General features: G+C 58.2%; 1 protein-coding gene across 1 annotated transcript in view; it reads right to left on the reverse strand.

Moving 5' to 3' along the window:
* The window catches only part of SLIT1 (slit guidance ligand 1), a 61,634-nt gene that overhangs the window by 4,153 nt on the left and 36,290 nt on the right, over window positions 1-21,191 (reverse strand). Inside the window, 28 exon segments of the mRNA XM_050305831.1 lie at window positions 34-271; window positions 613-750; window positions 935-1,028; window positions 1,404-1,543; window positions 2,181-2,278; window positions 2,495-2,619; window positions 2,979-3,142; window positions 4,668-4,739; window positions 5,050-5,121; window positions 5,350-5,421; window positions 5,807-5,875; window positions 6,941-7,073; window positions 8,156-8,322; window positions 8,446-8,589; window positions 8,894-9,037; window positions 9,262-9,336; window positions 9,476-9,620; window positions 10,065-10,088; window positions 10,201-10,364; window positions 10,501-10,644; window positions 10,766-10,837; window positions 10,939-11,010; window positions 11,282-11,353; window positions 11,861-12,008; window positions 12,410-12,573; window positions 12,891-12,962; window positions 13,386-13,457; window positions 13,576-13,647. Coding sequence (XP_050161788.1) covers window positions 34-271; window positions 613-750; window positions 935-1,028; window positions 1,404-1,543; window positions 2,181-2,278; window positions 2,495-2,619; window positions 2,979-3,142; window positions 4,668-4,739; window positions 5,050-5,121; window positions 5,350-5,421; window positions 5,807-5,875; window positions 6,941-7,073; window positions 8,156-8,322; window positions 8,446-8,589; window positions 8,894-9,037; window positions 9,262-9,336; window positions 9,476-9,620; window positions 10,065-10,088; window positions 10,201-10,364; window positions 10,501-10,644; window positions 10,766-10,837; window positions 10,939-11,010; window positions 11,282-11,353; window positions 11,861-12,008; window positions 12,410-12,573; window positions 12,891-12,962; window positions 13,386-13,457; window positions 13,576-13,647 — 3,166 coding nt within the window.

Genomic DNA, 21,191 nt, shown 5'->3' on the forward strand with positions numbered 1-21,191 from the left:
CCCCCACCATCCCCATGCCTCCCCTGCCCTCACCTGAAGGGTGATATTGGCCCGCGGCCAGTCCTGCAGGTCGGTGAACTGCAGGTACGTGTCACGGTCCACAAAGTTGACGCTCAGCAGCTTCTCACACTTGGGGCCACCGAAGCCGGGCAGGCACTGGCAAAGGGCGCGGGCACCGCGCTCCACACACGGGGCCCCGTTTTGGCACTCGGCTCGCTCGCAGAGACCAGACTGGCCAGCGGTGTGGGGCGGCATCTCGCAGAGCTGGCCACTGCGGGGCCAAGGGTGCTGCTGGGCAGGGGGCTGGGAATGCGCCCTACACCCTGCCCCCTGCTCTAACAACACCCCCCTGACTTGGGGTCCCTGGGGACGCTCTCCATACACTAGCATCAGAAGGATGCCTAGATGCTGAGCTGTGCCCTGGGGTCCCTCCCCAGGGATGCTGGTTCCCTCCCCAGATTCCATCCACAGAGACATAGGCTTCCATCCCCACTCCTTCCTTTCACTCTGAGAGGGATGGATGGATGGACTTGGTAGCCAGAACCTGTCTCTCCTGCAGTGACACATAACCATCCCCTCTATCCCAGGTGCCCCCTGTCTTCCTGGTGATACCTGTAGCCCTCGGTGCAGAGGCAGGAGTAGCCGTTCACCTCGTCCAGGCAGCGGGCGTTGTTCTGGCACCGATGGTCTTGGCAGTCATCAAAGTCCTCGCTGCAGTTGCTCCCCACATAGCCAGGGGCACACACACATCTGGGGCAAGCGGAGGGTTCAGCGGAGGGCTGCCCCTTCGTTCTCCCCTCAACAATGGGCACCTGCTCCTCCTGGCATACCCCTCCCCATGCCCCCTCGCCAGCCTGTGAGCTGAAGCCCACCAAAAACAAATGTACCCACTCTCACACAGCCAGGAAAAGTGGTTTAGGGAGAGGGGGCTCACCTGGGCCCCTGGCTGGTAGAGATGCACGTGGAGTCATGTTGGCATGGGTTGAGCTCAGATGAGCAGAAATCGGGTGGCTGCTCACAGAATTCCCCTGCAAAGCAGAAGAGGGGATGCCCATCAGCTCCAGGGCCAGAGGGGCAGCTCCAGTCCCTGCAGGACATGGGGAACCCCTGGGGGCCTCAGCTCAAGGCAGAGTGTTTCCAAGCCTGTGGCTTCCACCCCCACAGGCATAGGGCTCTGCTCCACGGGAGGCAGCTCCTGCCCAAGCCAGGCACTGAGGGCATCCCAGGGTGTGGGGGTTCAGCGGGGTACCCAAACTTGGGACAGCTGAGCCCAGAGGCCATGGTGACAGGCACTGGGACAGCAGGCAGAGCTGCTGTTAGCCTCACGGGTGGGAAGGTAGTACTGGGCACATTTCCCTGCCAGGTCTGCACGATCTGGGGCTGGCTAGCCCCATTCCAGGTACCTGTGTAGTGGGCAGGACAAAGGCAGGTGTAGTTGGTGGCACTGGGCACACAGGAGCCCCCGTTCTCACAGACGTGCTCCTTGCAGGGGTTGCTGGTGGCGCTGCAGCTCAGGCCCTCAAAGCCTGCTGGGCACAGGCACCTGCCACAGGGCAAGGGGAATGTCGGGGGAAAAGGAAATGGAGCGCCTGGGGGTGGTTCCCCCAGAATAACCAGTACAGGACCTTGGTGCAGAGCACACACGCACGCCAAGAGCTGGGTTTGGTGTTCCCCTGTTGAACACTGGTTACAGGGGGGGGTGGCAGCACAGCCTGCCCAAGGATGTCGAGTTGCCACGACAACAGGCTGGCTGTGCAGTCCACCTCCTCACCCCCAGCCTGCCATCTATTTTCAGCTCCTAATTGCATCCCAGTTCCTGGAAAGGCGTCAAGCACTCAGGACAGTGAGGGTTACGTGGGGGCAAGGCAGCCCCACAGGGAGCAGCAGTGACCCCAGGACAACAGAAAGCGCTCCCAGTCACAAATCCCACTACCCTTTACCTCCCCATGCCTCCTGTAAGTGAAAGGGACCCCCTTCCTCTGCCATGACCTTGGCTCAGGAGCCTCAAGGGATGAGGGGCATGGGGAAGTGGAGACAGGCAGCATGGGCTGGAGCTACCATGTGAGTCCAGTATCCCAGCTATATACCCAAGGGAGCAGGCAGGAAGGGAAGGAAGTATCAAAACTCTTCATGCTGCTGCCCAAATACCCACCTTTCATGGATTCCTGTCCAGCACTCACCTGAACCCGGCTCCTTCCCCCTCCTGAGGCTGGCAGGTCCCTCCATTGGCACAAGGGTTGGAGGAACAGCCACTGACTGCCACTTCACAGTTCCTGCCCTGGGGAAGGATGGAGAAGTGGGAGCGAGGAGGGTGCCACGACACCTTACCCAGCTCTCCCTGCCCCATCACACTCAGTGGGACACTGGGGCACACAGGGAGGGCAGATGCTCATGCAGACACAAGCCCCAGGGGCATGGCAAAGCCTCTGCTCTGCTCCCTCGCCCTCTGCAGGGACATGTCCCTGTGCAATGGGGACCCTTGGGACTAGGGTACCTTGTAGTCACTGGGGCAGGCGCAGCGGTAGAAGCTGAGGGGGTCGTTGTGGCAGGTGCCCTGGTTCTGGCAGGGGCTGGAGAGGCAGGGGTTGCACTTGGCCTGGACACTCAGAGAGGGTGGGCCTGTGGGATGGAAGGCACGGGGATGACTGTCAGTGCAGGGAGTGATGGGGACGTGTCCTTTTGTGATCACTGATGTAGGGGGCAGAGCCTCAGCTGTGCCTGGGAGCAGACCCTTCCCTGCCAGGAGGCTGTGTACCAGTAAATGGGACAGCCACCAGTTTGCTCGGTCACTAGGGATGTGCCACTAGCCAGGTAAGAGGATGGAAGCATCCTGGTCCCCCTCATCCACAAAGCAGCTCAACGGCTGAAATCCTGGAGCCACCCAGACTCGAGCACTGCTCTGCTGGGCAAGGGGCAGGAGGCAGCCCAGCTGCCTGTGACAGAGGGGGGCATGGATGGACAGCAGGGGCACCTCTCACCTTGGCACTCAAACTTCTTGGCAGGGGTGGTGAGCAGCAGTTTGCCTTCCATGTCGGGGGGCCCAGCGCAGCGGGCGATGCCAGGCTCCTTGTACCCCGTCTTGACCCAGCTGGAGAGCCAGCGCAGGTTGCAGCTGCAGTACAGGGGATTGGCCCCAATGGCTCTGCAGGAGGAGAAGGGCAAAACTGCACCCACTGCCCCACGGAGGGAACTGGGCTTGGAGACCTTGGGACTGGGCACAACTCCATCACTGGGCTGGACTGCCAAATGATGGGGGAACCAGTACTCCTCCATTTCTGGACCCACCAGAGGTGCTGCTCATGGTGGGAGGATGGGGACACAGAGCCCCACAATGCTGCTCAGTTAAACCACCCTGCTGCCAGCCCCACAGCCCATGTGGTGCCCTGTGCTCTTCCCTGGGGCTCTCCTCCACTGCCCACACAGAAATCCTTAGCAGTCCTTCTGCAGCACACATACAAAGCTGCCTGGAGCAGCAAACTGGCCATAGGACCTGCATGGGAGCTGCAGGGCCAACCTGGGCTCTGCTGCACAAGTGTGCAAGACAGGGACACAAGAGCAGGCTGATGGGGATAAGCAGCGGGCTGTGGCTGAAGGTCATGCAGACAGCATCAGAGGAGAAGAAAGAATTGCCCTGGGAGAGGAGGAGGGAGGGTTGCTCTGCTCCACAGCACAGAAGGGCAGGCAAGCAGCAGATGACGTGGAAGGCTGAGGAGCTGGATGCCCCTTTGGATCCTCCTTGACTGAAAAGGTCAGCAGTGATGGAAGGCCAGTGTGACCAACATCTGTGACGAAGGAAGGAGATGGTAGCCCAGACGGAGGCAGTTCAGACAGCTCATCTGCTGGGGCTGACAGTCCTACAGCACCCACAGTGCTGGCTGGTGACACAGCTCTGCCTGTGGGAACTGGCAGTGCCGGCTGGAAGCAGCAAAGGCAGCACAGGCTTTGGCAAGGGAAATCATAGCAGAGTGAGCAGTGCTGCTGCCCAAAAACACAAGGAGGTCAGGACTGGAAGTCAAGATGCTCCTTGCAGACTGAAGGAACAGTCTGAGACTCCCAGGATAACAAGAGCAGGAGTGGCCACTGGCAGACAGGTGGGAACAGCTTAGCAGAGACAGGGAGGGGACCAAAAAAACACCATGAGCAAAGCTGAACCCCATCCCCAGGTAGTGGGTACGGAGCAGTGCTCCTGAGGTACAGGCTACCTTAAAGAGGGGCTGAAACACCACCACTGGCAGCAGGACACTTGATGACAGATTTGCAGGGAGCTGTTGCAGGGAAGTGCACTGGCAGAAGGCTAACAACATGTTGGTGTGGGTCAGAGTAGCCCCTGCCAACCCATACCCACATCACCATTTTGCATGGCTTGACCCACATTTTGGGGGACCCCAGAGACCTAGCAGACTGTGGAAGGACTCCTCCTATCATCCAGCTAGGACCACAGGGCCATCCCAGCGGTACTGGGAGGCTCAGCAGCAACCTGGTCCTGAGCCCAAGCATGGGGAGGGAAGCGGGTCACAACACTACCCAAAAAATGATGTTGCAAGTGCCAGTCCAGAGAAGAGGGGAGAAGGCAGCTCACCCTTCAGGGAAGCCAGGCTCAGCCTAATTTTCAGAAGTCTCCTGAGCCTGGGTCCAGCCCTGAGCCCTGTGGAGTGGGAGATACTCACAGGTGGGACAGGGAGGTGACATCTGCAAAGATGCCCTCGGGAAGGCTGGAGATGTCATTGCCATGGAGAGACCTGCAGAGAACAGAGCGTCCTGTGATGCCCATGGCTCCAGGGTGGGCAGCAAGAACTGTGACCAGTTGGGCTGCCCCCACGTCACAGGTCCAGGTATGTGTGGCAGAGCTGGACCCCACCACACTGTCACTGCTGCAAATGCACTGTCTGCTCTGAAGGGCTGCTGAGCCCTGCCGTGCTCCTCCTGCAGCCTGTACCCTGCTTGCCTGCCCGCACCCAGCTCCAAGGGGGCATAAGGAACAAGGGACACAGGCAGCAGCAGAGAAAGGGCCAAGCAGGGCTGTGAGCTCAGCTACAGGCAGGTACTTACAGCAGCCGGAGGGAACGGAGGCCCTCGAAGGCCTGAGGAGGGATGCACTGCAAGGAGTTGTAGCTGAGGATCCTGCAGGAGGGAAGGAGGCAAACCAAATGTGTGTCTTGCAAGAAACAGACCCTGGGCTACACACTGCCCCTGCATGAACTCCAACTCAAACCACAGTTTCACCCTAGGCAGAAGGGTGAGACCCTGGTGTCCCCAGCACCCCCCAGTCTTTGGGGTTCCCTAAGAATAGCCCCCCACAGCTTGGCTGGGCTGTATCCCAGTGTGGCATGCCCCAAGGACTGCACTTACAGGGTGGTGAGCTGGCTCATGTTGGTGAAGGAGGAGTTGCTCAGGGAGCTGATCTTGTTGTTGCTCAGATCACTGGAAAAGACAGACCCCAGGGATTGGAGCCAGCTGGGCCCCATCCCCTCTCACTGCTCCCCTGCCTGCTCAGCTGCAATAGGGTGCAACAGCAGCACGACACAGCCTCCAAGGGAGCAGCAGGGCTGTCACACAGGGCGATGGCAGCAATGCCACTGTCCCACCTCTGCCCCATGCCTGGCACCAGGAAAGGTGGTGAGCACCCAGGGGCTGAGCATCACTGTCAGACTGCTGTGTTCCAGAGCAGAGGGGAGTCACAGAGGGATGTCAGGGGTCCCTGAACACTGCCAGGCCCCTCCTCAGGATCATGCACCATGGCAACAGCCCCTGTTCTCACCCACAGGTCCCAGCAGTGCCCCTGGCTTCCTGGGCTCCTGCTACTTACACAAGCTGCAGGTACTTGAAGGTAGAGAGCTGCCCTGGGACCTGAGTGAACTGGTTCCCATCCAGGTAGCTGTAAAGGAGAACAAGAGCACCTTGGGGTGGCTGAGAAGCAGGAGACCACTCCCTCTGCCCCCTCTTTCTCTTGTGCACCACCATGGACCTCAGGCTGCAAGAAGCATCTCCAGCATCTCTTCCCACCCAGCACCACTACAGGGCTCTTGGGGGACTCACAGGCTGGCAGGACGGTTAGCACGTGAGTGCCTGAGCACAGCCGGGGGCTTTGCGTGCAGGTTCCCTAGGGACAGTCTCCCAGCAGCCTACGTGTGCAAGTGCAGACAGCCATGTGCCGCTTTTACACATCTGATGTGAGCGTGGGAGGCCGTAACCATTCCCAAGGCATGTGAGAGAGAGAGCGGAGGATGTAGAGAGAGGAGGGGTGTGCAAGACAGTGGAGGAGTGTGTGGGGGTGGTGTGAAAATGTTTGTGCACAAAGCAGCGTCTGCACCCCCTGCACACAGGATTTGTTGCCGTCCTCCGTCCCAAAGGGGTACAGAGCCCCTTTTGCAGCGATGGGCATCATGGAGCCTGCACATCCAGATCTGGCGTGGCTGCTTGGGTGTCTCCCTGACACCCATGGTGACGGGTGGCTGACCCCAGGCAAACCACATCCCACTGACTGTGTGCTTGGGGCTGGGCCTGCATGCCAAGAGCATCCCTGCAGCTGTGGTGAGAGGGATGGCAAGGAGGGGCCGGGGAGGTGGCAGAGGCAGGGTGTCCCTGTCCCTGACGACAGGCTGGGCTGCACAGCTGTGTGGGGAATGCAGCTGCTGATCCTTGCTGACCCTCACAAAGTCAAAAAGCAGGGACCAAGCTGCTGTGACAACACTCCTTGCATGTCACCCTTGGTATCCCTAAGTCAGCAGAGAGGTTCTTGTTGAGCCCCTTGCTGGTGTTGGGGCTGGACAGGGTCCCTTGGATGGGTGGGGATCCTGCTCCCACTGCAAAGCCAGGATGGAGGTGTGGGAAGGAGTATCTCTGCCCTGACACCTGCAACCCCACAGCAAAGTCCCCCAACCCAGAACTGCAAAGTTGATGGTGGCTGTGGGGACAGTTTGGGCACTTGGCCACTACTCACAGCTCTGTGACGTTCTTGGGGATCCCCTTGGGCAGGGCCTTGAGATGTTTGTTGCTGCAGCGGACAACGGTGTCAAGGCAGGTGCACTCTTGTGGGCACTGGGGCCGAGGGATGCAGGTGGTCTCCTCCTTACCTACACCGGGCACAGAAAGCCACAAAGTCACTGTAGTCCAGTCCTTGGGCATTGTGTGAGGCCACATTCAATGCCTTGTGCCTGCCTAGGATGGCTCCCTTCTCATGCCAACCATCTTTCCTTGTCCTCAAAGCAGGGTGTTGCAGGCAACAGCCTCAGCACAGCTGAGAGACATCACTGCAGGAATCACTCCTGTGCCCAGAAACTGCCTGTCCCACCAGTGTGGATACAATCTGACAGATCAAGGCTGCTCTGCTTTCCACCATTTTCAAATAAAAATGAAGTCCCAAGGACAGCAGAGAGAAGGGTGCAGAAGGGGCCCAGCCCTGCAAGTCCTCCTGAAACAACCTCCTTCACCCATCTCCCAGACACAGGCTAGAGGGAGCGGATACTGTGCCAAGCAGCCTGAGGAGCCAGCACTGCTCCCCTTCCCTGCCGTGGCACTGGGATCCTGTGGGAGAGGCATCCCTGGGACAACCGTATGCTATCTGGCACCGCTAGGAAAGGCGCAGGATGCAACCCTTCAGTATTTGACGTGGTGGAGGAGGGAAAGCAGAAGAAAGGATGATTTGTTTGTAAATATTTTCCAGAGGGCTCAAAAGCTGCTCTAAATTTAAAAAAAAAAAAAAAAAATAAAAAAAGGTTTTTCTCCCCACGCACACTCCCCGTCTGCTCCATCTGCCCAGCTCTGGCGCATGTGCAAGACTGAGAAGGGAGGGAGGGAAGGAGCAGGATGAATCCCAGTGAACTCTGTCTACACATCTGCTCCTGCCAGCATCCAGGGCACAGCATTTGCCAGCACAGACCTGCCTACATCCAAACGTCCTGCCATGCAGTGGGTGCAAACTCCTCTCCTGGCTTTATACCTACCTGTGGGTATTTCAGTGCAGCCCCAAGGGCTGGGTACCAGGATGGGAAGCTCATGCATCATTAAGGGAGAGCACTCACGGGGCCCCTGAGCCCCTGGTTTGCCACATGGCACATCCTGGGAGCAAGGGATGGTGCTGGGACAGGGAGCATGGTGTCACCCTGTGAGGAGAATCCTGGTCTCCACTCCCAGTGCCGTGGGGCCAGTGAGTTACCTTCCTCACACCTGAAGTCAGGGAAAGCCACGTCTTGGAGAGGGATCTGCCGGAGGAAGTCGGGGTTTTGGCACCGAGGGTTCCCTGTCACGATCTTCCTCTTGCGCAGCCAGTCCCCCAGCCAGGCCAGCTGGCAGTTGCAGTTGAAAGGGTTGGCGAGCAGGTTCCTGCACACGGGAAGGAGCACAAGGGCATCACCTGAACAGCCACCAGGCGAGGGGACATCCTGCAGCCCTCTGATGCGACGTGGACAGCCCGGAAGCATCCCCCTCCCTGGGCCTGGGACATACAGCGTGGAGAGGGACTGCAGCGTGTCGAAGGCTCCCGGAGCAATGGTGCTGATCTGGTTGTCGTACAGGGAGAGCAGGCGGACATTGCGTAGCCCTGTGAAGCTGTCGTTGTGGATGCAGCTGATGCGGTTGTTCCTCAGCATCCTGCAGAGGGAAGGGAACCACGGTGCCTAACAACCTGGGCAGGCTCCACGGGGGAAACCAACCTTAGCAGTGCCCAGGCTCTGCCCACCTCACTGCTGGGCAGCAGGATGAGCCTGAGCCAGTCCCTGAGCAGCAAACCCCTGCCCCTCCAGCTCTGGATACAGCCAGCTGATGGGCAAGGCGCTCCTGAGCTGGTCCTGCAGTGATGCAGACAGCACCGGCCCCAGATCACGGACAAGGCAGGGAGGCAAGGAGTAGGGATGTCCCCATCCCTGCGATCATGGGGAAGCGGGGAGGGACTCACAGTGTCCTCAGCCCATCCAGGCCCCTGAACATGCCACTCCGCACGGACTCCAGCTGGTTGACAGTGAGGTGCAGCTCATTCACAGAGGATGCCCCCTCGAATGCCCCATCCTCAATCTCTGATACCTTGTTGTTGCTGAGGTTGCTGTGAAGAGGGGAAAGCTGGGATGGGGTCTCTGCCCCGACCTCATCTTGAATCCTGCCTCACACAGCTCCCACTGAGCACCCTGTGATGCCAGCCCCTCAAGGGACTCTCAGGTTGAGACACGCCCTCCACTTCATGCCCCAGCCTGTCCTGGCATCAGGACCTCTGTGTGCCTTCCCAGACCATAGGCATTCCTGACTGGACTGTGACTGCCTGATACTCACATTTTCTTCAGATGTGGAAGTTTCTTGAAGATGCCAGTAGCCTCCAGGATAGAGATTTCATTGTTGTTCAGGCGCCTGGGGTGGGTAGCAGGGAAAAGAGCTCAGGGGATGGCTGTGAAGGGCCTGGTACAGCTCAAACCCTGGGCAAAATCCCAGAGCCAGCAATGTTCCTGCTGGAGAAGGGAAAGCAGCGTGGCAGAGAGAAGACTCTTACAGCTCAGCCGTGGACTGTGGGATGCGATCCGGGATCTTGGTGAGTTTCAGGTTGGAGCACTCGACCACACCTGATTCACAGCGGCACTTTGGGGGGCAGATCACGTCACTGTTGCACTCACTGTTCAGCTGGTAATCCTCTGTCCCTGCGTGATGGATAGGGCAGCATGGGCTCCCATGGGCAGAGGCATGGGGGCTGCACCTGCCCCCTCTTCCTCTGATCCTCCCACACTCCCAGCTGGTCTCGATCTCTTCCCCAGCTCCCCTCATCACACCCCTGTGCACATATTACTCTTCTTTGTGCCCAAAGCAGCTCATCTGCAGGGATATTTGTCCTGGGTACAAGGAACATGGAACTGTCCACCACCCTCTTGCAACTGGAGCTGGACCCTGGGAATGCCTCTGTGCCCATCCTGTGCTGCATCTGATACCTAGCGCTTCTTTTACTGTGGCACCTGGGAACTCAGCAATCCGAAATGATGGGAAATGCAGGATGAGCCTGTGGGCCCTGGCACAACCCCACAGGCAGCCTGGCCAAAAGGGAACCATGCACACGACCATGCACACACATGCGCTGCTCCTCTGCTCACCTGGGATGAAATACTGCTCTTTGGCTGGGGAAAGAAAAGCACATCGGCACTCTGAGCACACAGACACCAGGCTGGGGCAGGGCTGAGGACAGCCGTGCCGCAGGGCACCCGTGACAGGGACGGGGACAGCTCTCACCCGAGCAGCGAAACTTCTTGCTCTTGATCTGGCCGATGCGCTTGTTGGCCAGGCGGCGGGGGCTGGCACAGCGGGCACCGCTGGTCTCCACGGGGTTGGCACGGAGGAAATCTGCCAGCCACTTCAGGTTGCAGTCGCAGATAAAGGGGTTCTGGGCCAGGTGCCTGTGCCAGGGACAGCGAGTGATGCACTGCCAGGGACAGTGGGTGACCGCCAGCTCCAGCCCTGGCTAGCCGTCAAGATGTTTCCCCTCCCAGATGCTCCCCTGCCCAGGCCATCAGAGCTAGCACAGGCACTCACAGGGTCTGGATGGCCCGCAGGGAGGTGAAGGTGCCCTTGGCCAGGCTCTGGATCTTGTTGTCATAGAGTGAGAGCAGTGAGAGGTTCTGCAGGTCCTGGAAGGCGTCTGCCCGTACGCAGTTGATCTTGTTGGCATTAAGAAGCCTGGCAGGGAGAGAAGGATGTAAGTCTGGGGGCTCCTGTCACTGCACCATGGGTGTTGGGGACCTCAGCCCTGCTTCCTTGCATCCCCAAAAGGCATCCCACGCAGCCACTGGTGCCTTACAGCAGCTGCAAGGCAAAAAGTCCCCCGAAGACACCCTTGGGGAGGTCCGTGATCTTGTTGCCATACAGCACCCTGGGAAAGAAAGGCTGGTGTGAGATAAGGGAATAGTGCGGGCCATGGTTAAGGGGATGCAGCATCCACCACACCCCACCCAACCCAGTGTGGGCACTTACAGCGAGTTCAGCGAGCGCAGCCCCTGGAAGGCGTCAGGGGCGATCTCTGAGATCTGGTTGTTGCTCAGGTCTCTGAAACCCAAAGGGAGAAGGTGGCCTGGTCCCCTCTTCTCTTGCCCTGTGTCCCCATCCTCCTTCTGGGCCCAGTGGACAACCCATAACACCCAATATACTCAGCTGGGGGTATTCAAGACTCCCTCCAGTGCTGTGGCACCCATGTCACAGGGGGTGTCCCACACCCATCAGAGTCAGGGGCTGCAGGCTCAGAGTCAGGGGCTGGCAGTGACCAGAGGAGTAAAGGGTGTTGAGGTTTGGGGTGAGCTAGTAGATGCTGCACACTTACATCCTCCGCAGCTTCTTGTAGGGGGAGAAGGCACCTGGAGGGATGGACTTGATGCCATTGAGTTCAAGACGTCTGCAAAGAGAAGAGGGAGAGAGGAGGGCTACAGGGCTGGCCAAGCCCCAGCAACCCATTCACAGGGCTGGGGGACTGCAGAACCCCTAAGCTTGCAGCATGTTCCTTCATAGGTGTGGGACTGTTCTGCCCAGAGGCAACTTACATCCTGTGGCTGTGGCTTTGCCCACCAGGGAGGGGTGCCATGGGTGGGGGGACCATGGTGGCTGGGGTGGGGGGAGCATTTCTTACCCCCAGAACCTTGGGTCTGGGGGGACCTCCTGATTACCAGTGCTTGTGTGCTGTCCCAGCGGGGGCTTTGTACCATAATTGGATTCCCCTAAGGAGATTATTTCTCTATTTACATTTTTAATGCAGCTAAATCCAGGGCTAAATCTGGGCAGTGTGAGAGAAGGGCAAGGAGGGCCTGCCACCCTGTGGGGGGGCTGAGCTGCGGGGCTTGCTCCTGTGTCCTCAGTGCCTTGAGCCACCCAGAGCCCAGTGGTGATGGTGTGGGGCCATACTCACATCTCTGTCATGGTCTCGGGCAGGTTGGCAGGGATAGCAGTCAGCCCCTTGCCCCGACAGTCCACGATGCCATTGCTGCAAGTGCACATGGCTGGGCAGGAGCCAGAGGACAAGCTGCAGAGTTGGGCACGTGCTGGGTCCGTTTGTCCTGCCAGAGAAGCAGCCAGCATTGGAATTGAAAAGAGCTGGGCCAGATAGGCTTGTGGCAGCACCCCAAGGAAGGACCCTGGTGACAGCTCGGTGTGCTGGGACAGTTTGTGGCACTTTTGAACAGGGGCATAAGGTCCTGGTGCACCCTAACCCCGTGCCAAAGGCACACAGCTCCAAGGGCTCAGACTGAGGTACTGTCACACTGATAGAGTGGTGTTGTCCCCATATTGTCCCCACATCAAGGGGATGTGCTGACCTGAGATGAACCCCCAGCATGCATCCAGGCTCTGAGCTGGCGCACGTGGTAGGGAGTGGAGTTGGGCTGCACTGACAGGACACACTTTGTCTCCCTGGGCCATGACCCTGCCCTGGCACCCACCACCTCCTTGTCCCCCTCACCAGAGCAGCTGAACTCATTCTTCTGGATCTCAGCCACATTGAGGCCACGGAGCTGGGCAGGAGCAGAGCACTGAGTGAAGAGCCCGATGGTGGGACGCTGGCGCAGCCACTGTGAAAGCCAGGCCAGGTGGCAGTCGCAGAAGAGATGGTTGGAGTGCAGGCGGCTGCAGGTGGACGGGGCAGTCAGCAGCAACAGGACAGCTCCTGTCCACCCCACTGCTCTCTGGCTGCCTCAGCCTGGCTCATCCCAAAGGATGAAGAGGGAGAAATGGAGGAGCCCAAGAGCATCTATGCCAGTTGCCAAGGCCACCTTGCTTGGCAGTGTTAGGGGATGCTCTGCAGGGGTATTCCCTCCATTCCATCCCCACAGTGCTGTCCCAGCACTGCTGAGCTGCCAACAGCAGCAGCAGAACTGTGGCCAACCCACTCAAGATCAGGAGGTCCCTCCCACCCTCACAGCCCCTCACTCATCCACACTCACAACGTCCGCAGCTTGGGCATGTGGTTGAAGCTGGACACGGGGATAGAAGTGATATTGTTGTTATTCAGGGTCCTGCAGGAAGACAAAGTGGGGCAGGTCAGGGTGGACAGGCTGTAAACAGGAATGTGAGATGGTCCAGGTGGCACCAAACCCCCGGGAGCAACAGCACGCCCCCACACCCTGGCACCGGGTGAATGGATGGAGAAGTACACGCTGGAGACAGCCCGAACGCCTAGGCAGGACTTGTTGCCCTTTCCAGGTTTCTCCCCTCCACAGCCAGCTGCAGCCAGGTGGGCCCCAGGGCAGGATCAGACCCTGGAGCACAGTTCTGCAGCAGTGATACCAGACCCCTGCTCAGCCCCTCCTCGAGGCCAGGCAGAAATGGCATGCTGGGGATGTCCCTGCAGCACCTCAGAAAGTGAGGACACTGAGGGACACCCTCACCCCACATGGGGCTTCCAGGCTGGAGGCTCCAGCTGGCTCCTGGCCACTTACAGGACCTCCAGCCCCCGCAGGGCACGGAAAGCTCCATCCTCGATGCAGCTGATCTGATTCTTGTCCAGTTGCCTGAAGGAGAAAATAAGACAGAGAATTGATGGGACAGCCCAGGCAGAAAGGCTTCCAATGCCTCCTGCCACCAGACCTGACCCCAAACTCCCTCATGCCCAAAACTGCCATGACTTACAGGTTCTTGAGGTCGGTGGCTCCACGAAACGCTTTCCTGGGGATGGCCTGGATGAAGTTCTCACTCAGGTCCCTGCAGAAGAAAGAGACAGGAAGGAAAATGAGCAGTGCCTGCAAAGTGTGATGCCCCATGGGAGCAGGGCATCCACAGGCAGGGGCATGCCCCAGTACTCTGTGATTCCTCAGGAGCTCTCATAAACTGTAATTTAGCTTCAGGTCCTTGTCTGACCATCGGTCTGCTGGCTGTCCTGAGGCAAGTCCAGCTCCATTCATGGTGGCTGAAAGTGAATGGGGCTCCCTGGGTATTGCTGTCCCTGGCTCAGACAAGCAGAGCTGCATGGCACAGCTCTGGGAAAACCCTCCATACTTAAATACTCTCTGGCTGCTATAATTACAGGTCCCTGCTGATTAACTGGTAATTACACTTAGTGGTTCCAGGAGGCATTCCCATGGAGCCTGACCCGCACTTCAGAGGGCACAAACAATCAGGTCATTACTTACTTCATCACTGCACGGCACTGTCTGTGTAATCACCTGCTCTGCAATGCCAGGGCACGCCAGGCCTGCAAGGGCTCTGTATTGCAGGGCTGGCGGCAGATCAAATTCCCTACCATGCCTGTGTTGGCTTTTAAGGAGCATGAAGACTAAAAATCTCACTGCAAGTAGGGTCTGGGTGGACTGGCTCAGTTCTGGGAGGACCTGCCTGTCATATTTTTTCCCGATGGTTCCCAAGCAGCCATTCCCTCTCCTACCATGCTCCCAGCCCCATGCCAGCACAGTCCTGCTCCAGCCACCTCTGAGACAGGAAGTCAAGTCCCCACCTCCTTCCTGGCACAGGGAAGCTGAGGCATAACACAGTATTTTCCCTATGCAAATCCAAGCAAGTCCATGGGTGAATGAGGAGTAGGACCACAGCATCGTGCACAGATTAAGTGTTCCCTGGCATTACACAAGCCACAAAGGCACCCCCATCCTAGCCCCAAGAGGTGTTTGGGGTGTCCATAGGTATCAGCATATCACACTCAGTGCTCACCAGCTCTGCTTTAACACAACAAAGCCTGTTCACTGTTACCCTGGGGCAGTTGGGCTGGGCCAGGATGGAGGCACAGCATCCACATTTCTCCCCATGCCCTCATTTCCTCCAAAAAATGGGCTCAGCATGGCACACAGGCTGCTTGCAAAATACCTGGAGGTCTCTAAACTGGGACTTCCCCTCAGCTGAAAGCCTCACTGCCACAACAAGAAAATGTTCCCAGAGGAAAGCACCAGCATCACTTGCACAGATGCACAAGGAAAAGCAAAACACAAGGACAGTGGGTCTCCCTAGCAGCAGGGTTGCCATCTGGTGGGACACTCAGCCACCAAGGAGATGCCACACGGTCCCAGTGAGATGCCCCTGCCCCCTCGCACAGTTTGCACATCACTCTGGGTCGTTCCTGGAGAATCAAACCCGGCTGGCAAAGCATCAGTGCTGGGGAAGAGGAAGGGAGATGCCGCCCCTGGAACGGTCCAGGCTAACGGAGAAGGAAAAGCCCAGCTCCTCTGCGAGCAGCAGGCGCAATTTCACCGCTACCCACGCGGCGGCACTGCCAGGCTGCCCTGCCTGTGCTGCATGCACTGCCTTCGCCAGCTGTTCCCAGAGCTCTGGGGCAACACCTCCTCCCCCTCCCTGAGGGGATCAGGGTCCCCTCACCCTCTCCAAAGGGGAAGGACCTGACACCTACAGCAGTCCCTGACACCTCAGCACTCCTTCGGATGCAAACGTCTCCTCGTACTCTGCTGGGGATGTGATGAGCCTAGCAATTGCACTGACCTTTCAGAAAAACACACCACTGCACCAATTCCTTTTTTTCCTTTTAGCTCCCAGAAGGAATCCCTTAGAAAACGCTTTTTGGAAAAGACAGAGAGTAACATTTTTACACAGTGATAGGACAATAGGGAGAGTTTGAAACTAAAAGAGAGATCTAAATTAGATGTCGGGAAGAAATTTTACTGTGAGGGTGGTGAGCTGCTGGAACAAGTTGCCCAGAGAACTTGTTGGATACTCCATCCCTGGAAGTGTTCAAGGCCTGGTTGGATGGGGCACTGAGCAACCGGATATAATGGGGGCCATCCTTGCCCATGGCAGGGAGTTTGAACCAGATGATCTCTAAGGTCCTTCCAACCCAAACCATCCTATGATTCTATGAACCCTCCAGGCGAAGTTCACCGCTCTTCCTAGCAATGCAATCAATGCATCACATTCCTTCTTGGCACCTGCCTATCCCTCCAATATAAAACACATCACGGAGATAAGCACCACACTTCAGTGCTCTACACCCCTCTCCCAGCTCTGGTGCTGCCTGCCTGGGCAGGTCCTGCCTGCATCTTCTTTTGTTCCCCCATGAAAAACCTGCATCTCTCCGCTTGCAGCACATGGGAGTCCCAGCACACCCAGGGAGTAAACCCAGGCGTCTGTCTCCAAGCTGCTCATTTACAGCTCGTGAGGGAAATGCTGCTAGAAGGTTGCAACTGACTTTTCGAGGCTTCTCCCCTTCACAGCTTTTTGTGACAGTCACTGATGAAGTGCTGCCGTTGGGGGTACCGAAGCCAAGAGGGACAGACGCTGGATGCGAGGGTTTCAGCAAGGCCCGGCACCGGGCTCAGATTAGACTGCACGGTTACACAGCTGACGACACCAGGACAAACACATGCTTTGCCTGTGGGATCCTTGGGCCCCGGCATTGGAACAAGGCACGGCCCCTTCCCTCCTGGTGTTTCATAGCTCCCAGCTATGTTTGCTTTACACTTTGGCGCGGAAGAAACAGCAGATGGCACGGCTTCTCCTCGCTCCACCGCGCCGCTCTCAGCACCCGCGGCGGCTGCATCGGTGCTGCCTCACACCCCGCCAAATACAAATGTGTCGTTGCCATCGCATGTGGAGTGCCAGCTTGCAGCGGTGACCACGGGCACTGACAGGTCTGACAGCCTCGCTGGGGACCAGCTGACGGACAGGCACAGACAGAGGAGGGGGAGTTGCCACAGCCGCCCTCACTGTCTTTTCTGGTTTCACTTCCAGGTATTGTCCTAAAGCTCAAAGTTTGAGAGTTCCTGGTTACTGAACCCAGGGGATGCCCAAACAGCCAGCCCATTCACAGCACCACCATCCTCCCAGGGTCATGGTCCCAGGGCACCACGCAGCTGGAGTTTGTCTCTGCATGGCATAGGTAGCCCCAGGAGTGCAAAGGGAGAAGAATGAAGAGGGGTGAGCAGGTGATGGAGAACACTTCTCTGTCCTCAGGCTCACCTCCCATAGGGATTTTTTGACCCAGCAGATGCCTGTGCAATGGCAGCGCCAGCTCCAGCCCACAGCTGTGTGATGGGAAGAAAGTGGGTGCCCACTTTTCTTCTACTTCCCCTGAGAGCCTCATGGCCAGACTATATCCACACAAGTCCCCCCTGGCTGAGCACTATGAGGAATGATGGTGTTCAGGGCTTGGGATTTTGGGGGCTTTCCTACACCCGGCTGCCCTGTCCTATTGTGTGCATGATGGCGCAGTTATCTGTGCAGATCAGGAGCTGCCCCGGCGCTGCCTCGCCTGGCACCCACAGCCCCGTCCCACTGTGGGTTCCCGGGGAGGCTCGGCGAGGAGCCAGGCGCGGGGACGCGGCTCCTCGGGGCTGGCAGGGGCTCGGCGGCGGGAGCCAAACCCCCCGGCGCGACGCCCTGCCCGGCGCTTAGCGGGGCGCCCGAGCAAAACTGTTCGACATGGCTTCCCAGTGGGGAGCCCACTCAGGAGAACAAACCCCGGCAGCCTTAATCTCCCCGGCGAGAGCCCGGCGGGCCGGAGGGCGGGCGGGAAGGAGGGAGCCGCAGCGGGGCTGCGGCGGCCGGGCGGGGAGGCCGGGGCTATTACCACGCTCTCATTCTTTCGGCTAATCCTGACTTCACACTTTAACCTGATTGAGCCTTGTTTGGCGAGCCGGCTCCTTGCGCGCCGTGTGAGGGGATTAGGGCCGGACGCAGCGGGGAGGTAATTGCTTTCCAGCGGCGCTAGCCCCGCATCCTCCAAGCCCCCCGCCGCCTGCCAAGAGCGCTGGGGCGGCCTGGCAGCCCTCCGGCAAGGCGCTCCCCTCGCCAGGCATCCCGGCTTGGCAGCGGCCACCGCGGCTGGCTCTGTTGGTGGTGCAGAGGTCCATCCTGTCCGGGGTCAACAGCCACAAGAGCACCTTGTCCAAGCCAAAGCTGCAGCCCGTGTCATGTCCCAGCCATACTGGCAAGGGCTGCGGAGCCACACTGCGGCAGGAGAGCGACTTTCCGCCCTGGCAGCGTCCGCACGCCCAGGGCCAGTTGTCGGCTCCAAGCAGGTGAAGTACAGGGGGCTGCTCTCCTCTTTAGTATGTTTCCTCCCCAGCATCCGTCTGGAAACTCATTAGCATCCCGTGGTCTCTCAGACCCTCCCCTACTCACGGGGGCAAATCACAGGCATTAACCCTTCAGCCGCTGCCACCGCACAACTCCCACGACAAAAATGCATGGCAGGTCCCTGCTCACAGGCTGGACACTGCCCCAGAAGCTCCACTCCACTGGTGCTGGGACCAGCCACGGCAGACACCAGCTCAGCCACAGCAACCACCCAGCATGCCTCGAGCAGACAAGGCAGCTGCCCTCACAACCAAAGCCACAAGTTCTGGGCGTAATCAGCATTTCAGGCTGGGACAGGTGCTCCCCAGATCCCTCACCAGTGCTGTGCCAGAGAAGGCTGTGCCAGAGCACAGCTGGCATTTCCCCAAGCCAAAGGGTCTACCTGGACTAACAGGCAAGGACAAGGAACCAGCAGCTATTAAGCAGCCTGTTGTCTCAGATCACCCCGCACATGCTCTTTGTCCCAGCACAGCCTATTCAGGGCAGAGGGATGGAGCAGACAGGGGGGCTGCCCTGCCAGCACGGCTGTTCAGCCACCACCTCCACCACCTGACAGGTGACAAGGGGTGAGCTGAAGTGACAGAAAGACTCTTGCATTACACAAGATCGATAGACTGATCAGCATTCGCATTAGTAGCCCAAAATCCCTCAGGTGTTTTACAATCCTGTTTCTCAGGAAACTTCCTGTTTCTGCTGCACCCACTGCTTGTGCCAGTTTTGGCACCTGCAGCCCTGTATGTGGGAAGCAAGTGTCACCCACATGTCCCAGCTGCACAGTCCACTCGAGGTGATGCACGAGTCCCCAGTGTTGCAAGGATCCAGTGCTCAAGGAGGAGTGTCCTCGAGGGGAGCTGCTTGCTGGAGGGTCAAGGCAGCCACCTTTCTACTGCATTAGCAGTAACAAGGCAGTTTTGTCCACCGTGTCACCTGCCCCAGTCCCCAGTGCCAGTGTGAGCGGCGCCTCCAAAGCCCTGTCTCAGGTTCAGGCTCCTGTGGTGATCCCTCAGCATGACATCACAGTGTTTGATTTTTAATGGGCTCCGCTGGCCCAGCTGCCAGCACCACTCCATCCTGGCTAAGGGTGATGAGATGGACCTCCCACCCTCCCCACCCCATTTCACTCCACCATGTTCAAGGTCATGGGTAGCCTGTGCACTGCCTGCTGTTGCCTGCTACCCCTGTGACCCTAGCCCTGGGGCTGATGGTGTTTGCACAGGACAAGGTGCGATAGCAGAGCCTGATGCAAACAGGGTGCAGCATGGTGAGCTCAGTGTGAGCCCCTGCCACTCAGGAAAGAGGCTGCAAGATCTCTGGAAAAGGCACCTTTGCAAGGGCCAGAAAAGAAAATGGGAGGGGATGGGACAGGGTCCAAAGCAGGATGGTATGGGGAAAAAGGAACATTATTTGCTGCTTTTCACAATACTAGAACAAGGGATGACCAACACAATCATGAAAGCAGGCTTAAAGTCATAACTAAGAGTGACTCCTACAAATTAGGAGTTGTTAATCCATGGAACCCCCAGACGCAGCCAGCTCAAAAGAGAAATTAATAAAAGCAAAGTGCAGAGAGACACCTGCCATGCCATGCTGTGGCAAGGAACACCTGCAGGTGAATGCTCAGGAGCCTGCTGTCAAGAAACCAGCTGGGCACACCGCTGGTAGCACCACACTGCCCAGTGCAGGCTGCCAGACACCGATGGTGGCTTCACCACTGCTCTGCCAGCAAGGTCTGTCGCCCACCAGGAATCACTTCTCCTGTCAACCTGTTTTAGTGGCAGGTGGAGACGCACAACCCTTCTGCTCCCCAGGCCAGTACGGGGATGTCAACTTGGGGTCAGCTCAATGCTGGCACACCCAACCAGGGCAGGGTACCAGGGTCCCTGCTCCAGCCTCTGCCTGTCTCTTGTCCCTGCCCCTCCTGGGCAGGCGGGACCGTGAGTCAGGGCTGGGGGTGGGGTTGATGCCGCTCCTGCAGGGGTTCAAGGGGGAACAGCTGGTTGCTGCGAGCAACATCCCAGGCTGGGCGGTGCGGCACAGCCCTCCCCGCTGGCAGCCAGAGCAGAGTGGCTCATCAGGCAGCCGCAGCCGCCAACAATTACGTGCTGAGTAAATCGATGGGATATAATTGGACTATTAAGATCTCATTATCCTCCTGGCTCCGGGTGCTGCAGCCCACGGCAAGCTGGGGGAGACCACAACCTGCAGCCACAGAAACTGCCTCCTGACCCAGACAGCCTTGATGGGTACTGGGGTCCAGGTGCACGGAGCACGGACAGTACAGCAGGGATAAGGATGGTGGCAGCGACTTCTATTCAGCACAGGAGACATCTCTGTGGCACAGCAAACCATTGTGCAAAGGCAGGGAGGTGTCCCTACAGGGGTCCTAGAGAAGAGGACATCCAGCCATCCTTCTAGCCACCAGAACTGCCTGAAAGCCACCACTGGCCTCCCCTGCCCTGTGCAGGGCTCATTGCTCTTGGGTGGGATGGGGAGTTTGGCCTCTATATGCGCTTCCATGTGTACCTCTACCCCATCTCTGCTGGAAAGTGGGGCTCATGTCCCCACCTGTGAGTTGCAGGGTCCCCATGCTCTGAATCACACAGGCTGCCCAGGCTTGGGGGTCCCTTTCCCTCTGCAAGGGCTGTATCCACATCCATCACTTGCTTACACACCACCCATGGCATGTGATGTGATTCCAGGCCTCCCCAAGGCATCAGTATCCTCAGCATCTCTTGGCTTCCAGGATGATATACCAGGTCACATCCACTGAGGACCAAATGACAATAAATAATATTTTCCCTTAGGAGAGCTGCCCCATCCCTACCTGAGGCTTCTTGTAGTAATATTTCTTGTCTCAGAACCAGCAAAAGCGATGGATCAGAGCCTTATTTATATCCTTATATATAAGGACAAAACAATCCTTTGCTGGAGCAAGGCAACACACAGCTAGACACCATGATGTGCCAAGTGCCTCAGACCACAGACCTCAGCAACAGAAGCCCAATCAACAAATTCTGCCTGTCCACTGTGTCCACACAGCAAGGACTAAAGGTGAACAATGGCAGAGCAGGGAGCAATGCTTCATGCGTGCTACCCTGCCTTCCCAAGGCCTTCCAGAGTGCCGTGCTGACCCCAAGCTCTGGCCCTGATGCCTTCCCTCCCAGGAGATGCAGATGCTTCCAAAAACATTAAAGATGGAGGGGTTTGTTGCT

Source organism: Myiozetetes cayanensis, unplaced genomic scaffold (genome assembly GCF_022539395.1).
Source record: "Myiozetetes cayanensis isolate MyiCay16 unplaced genomic scaffold, myiCay2020 scf10, whole genome shotgun sequence".
NCBI lineage: Eukaryota > Metazoa > Chordata > Aves > Passeriformes > Tyrannidae > Myiozetetes > Myiozetetes cayanensis.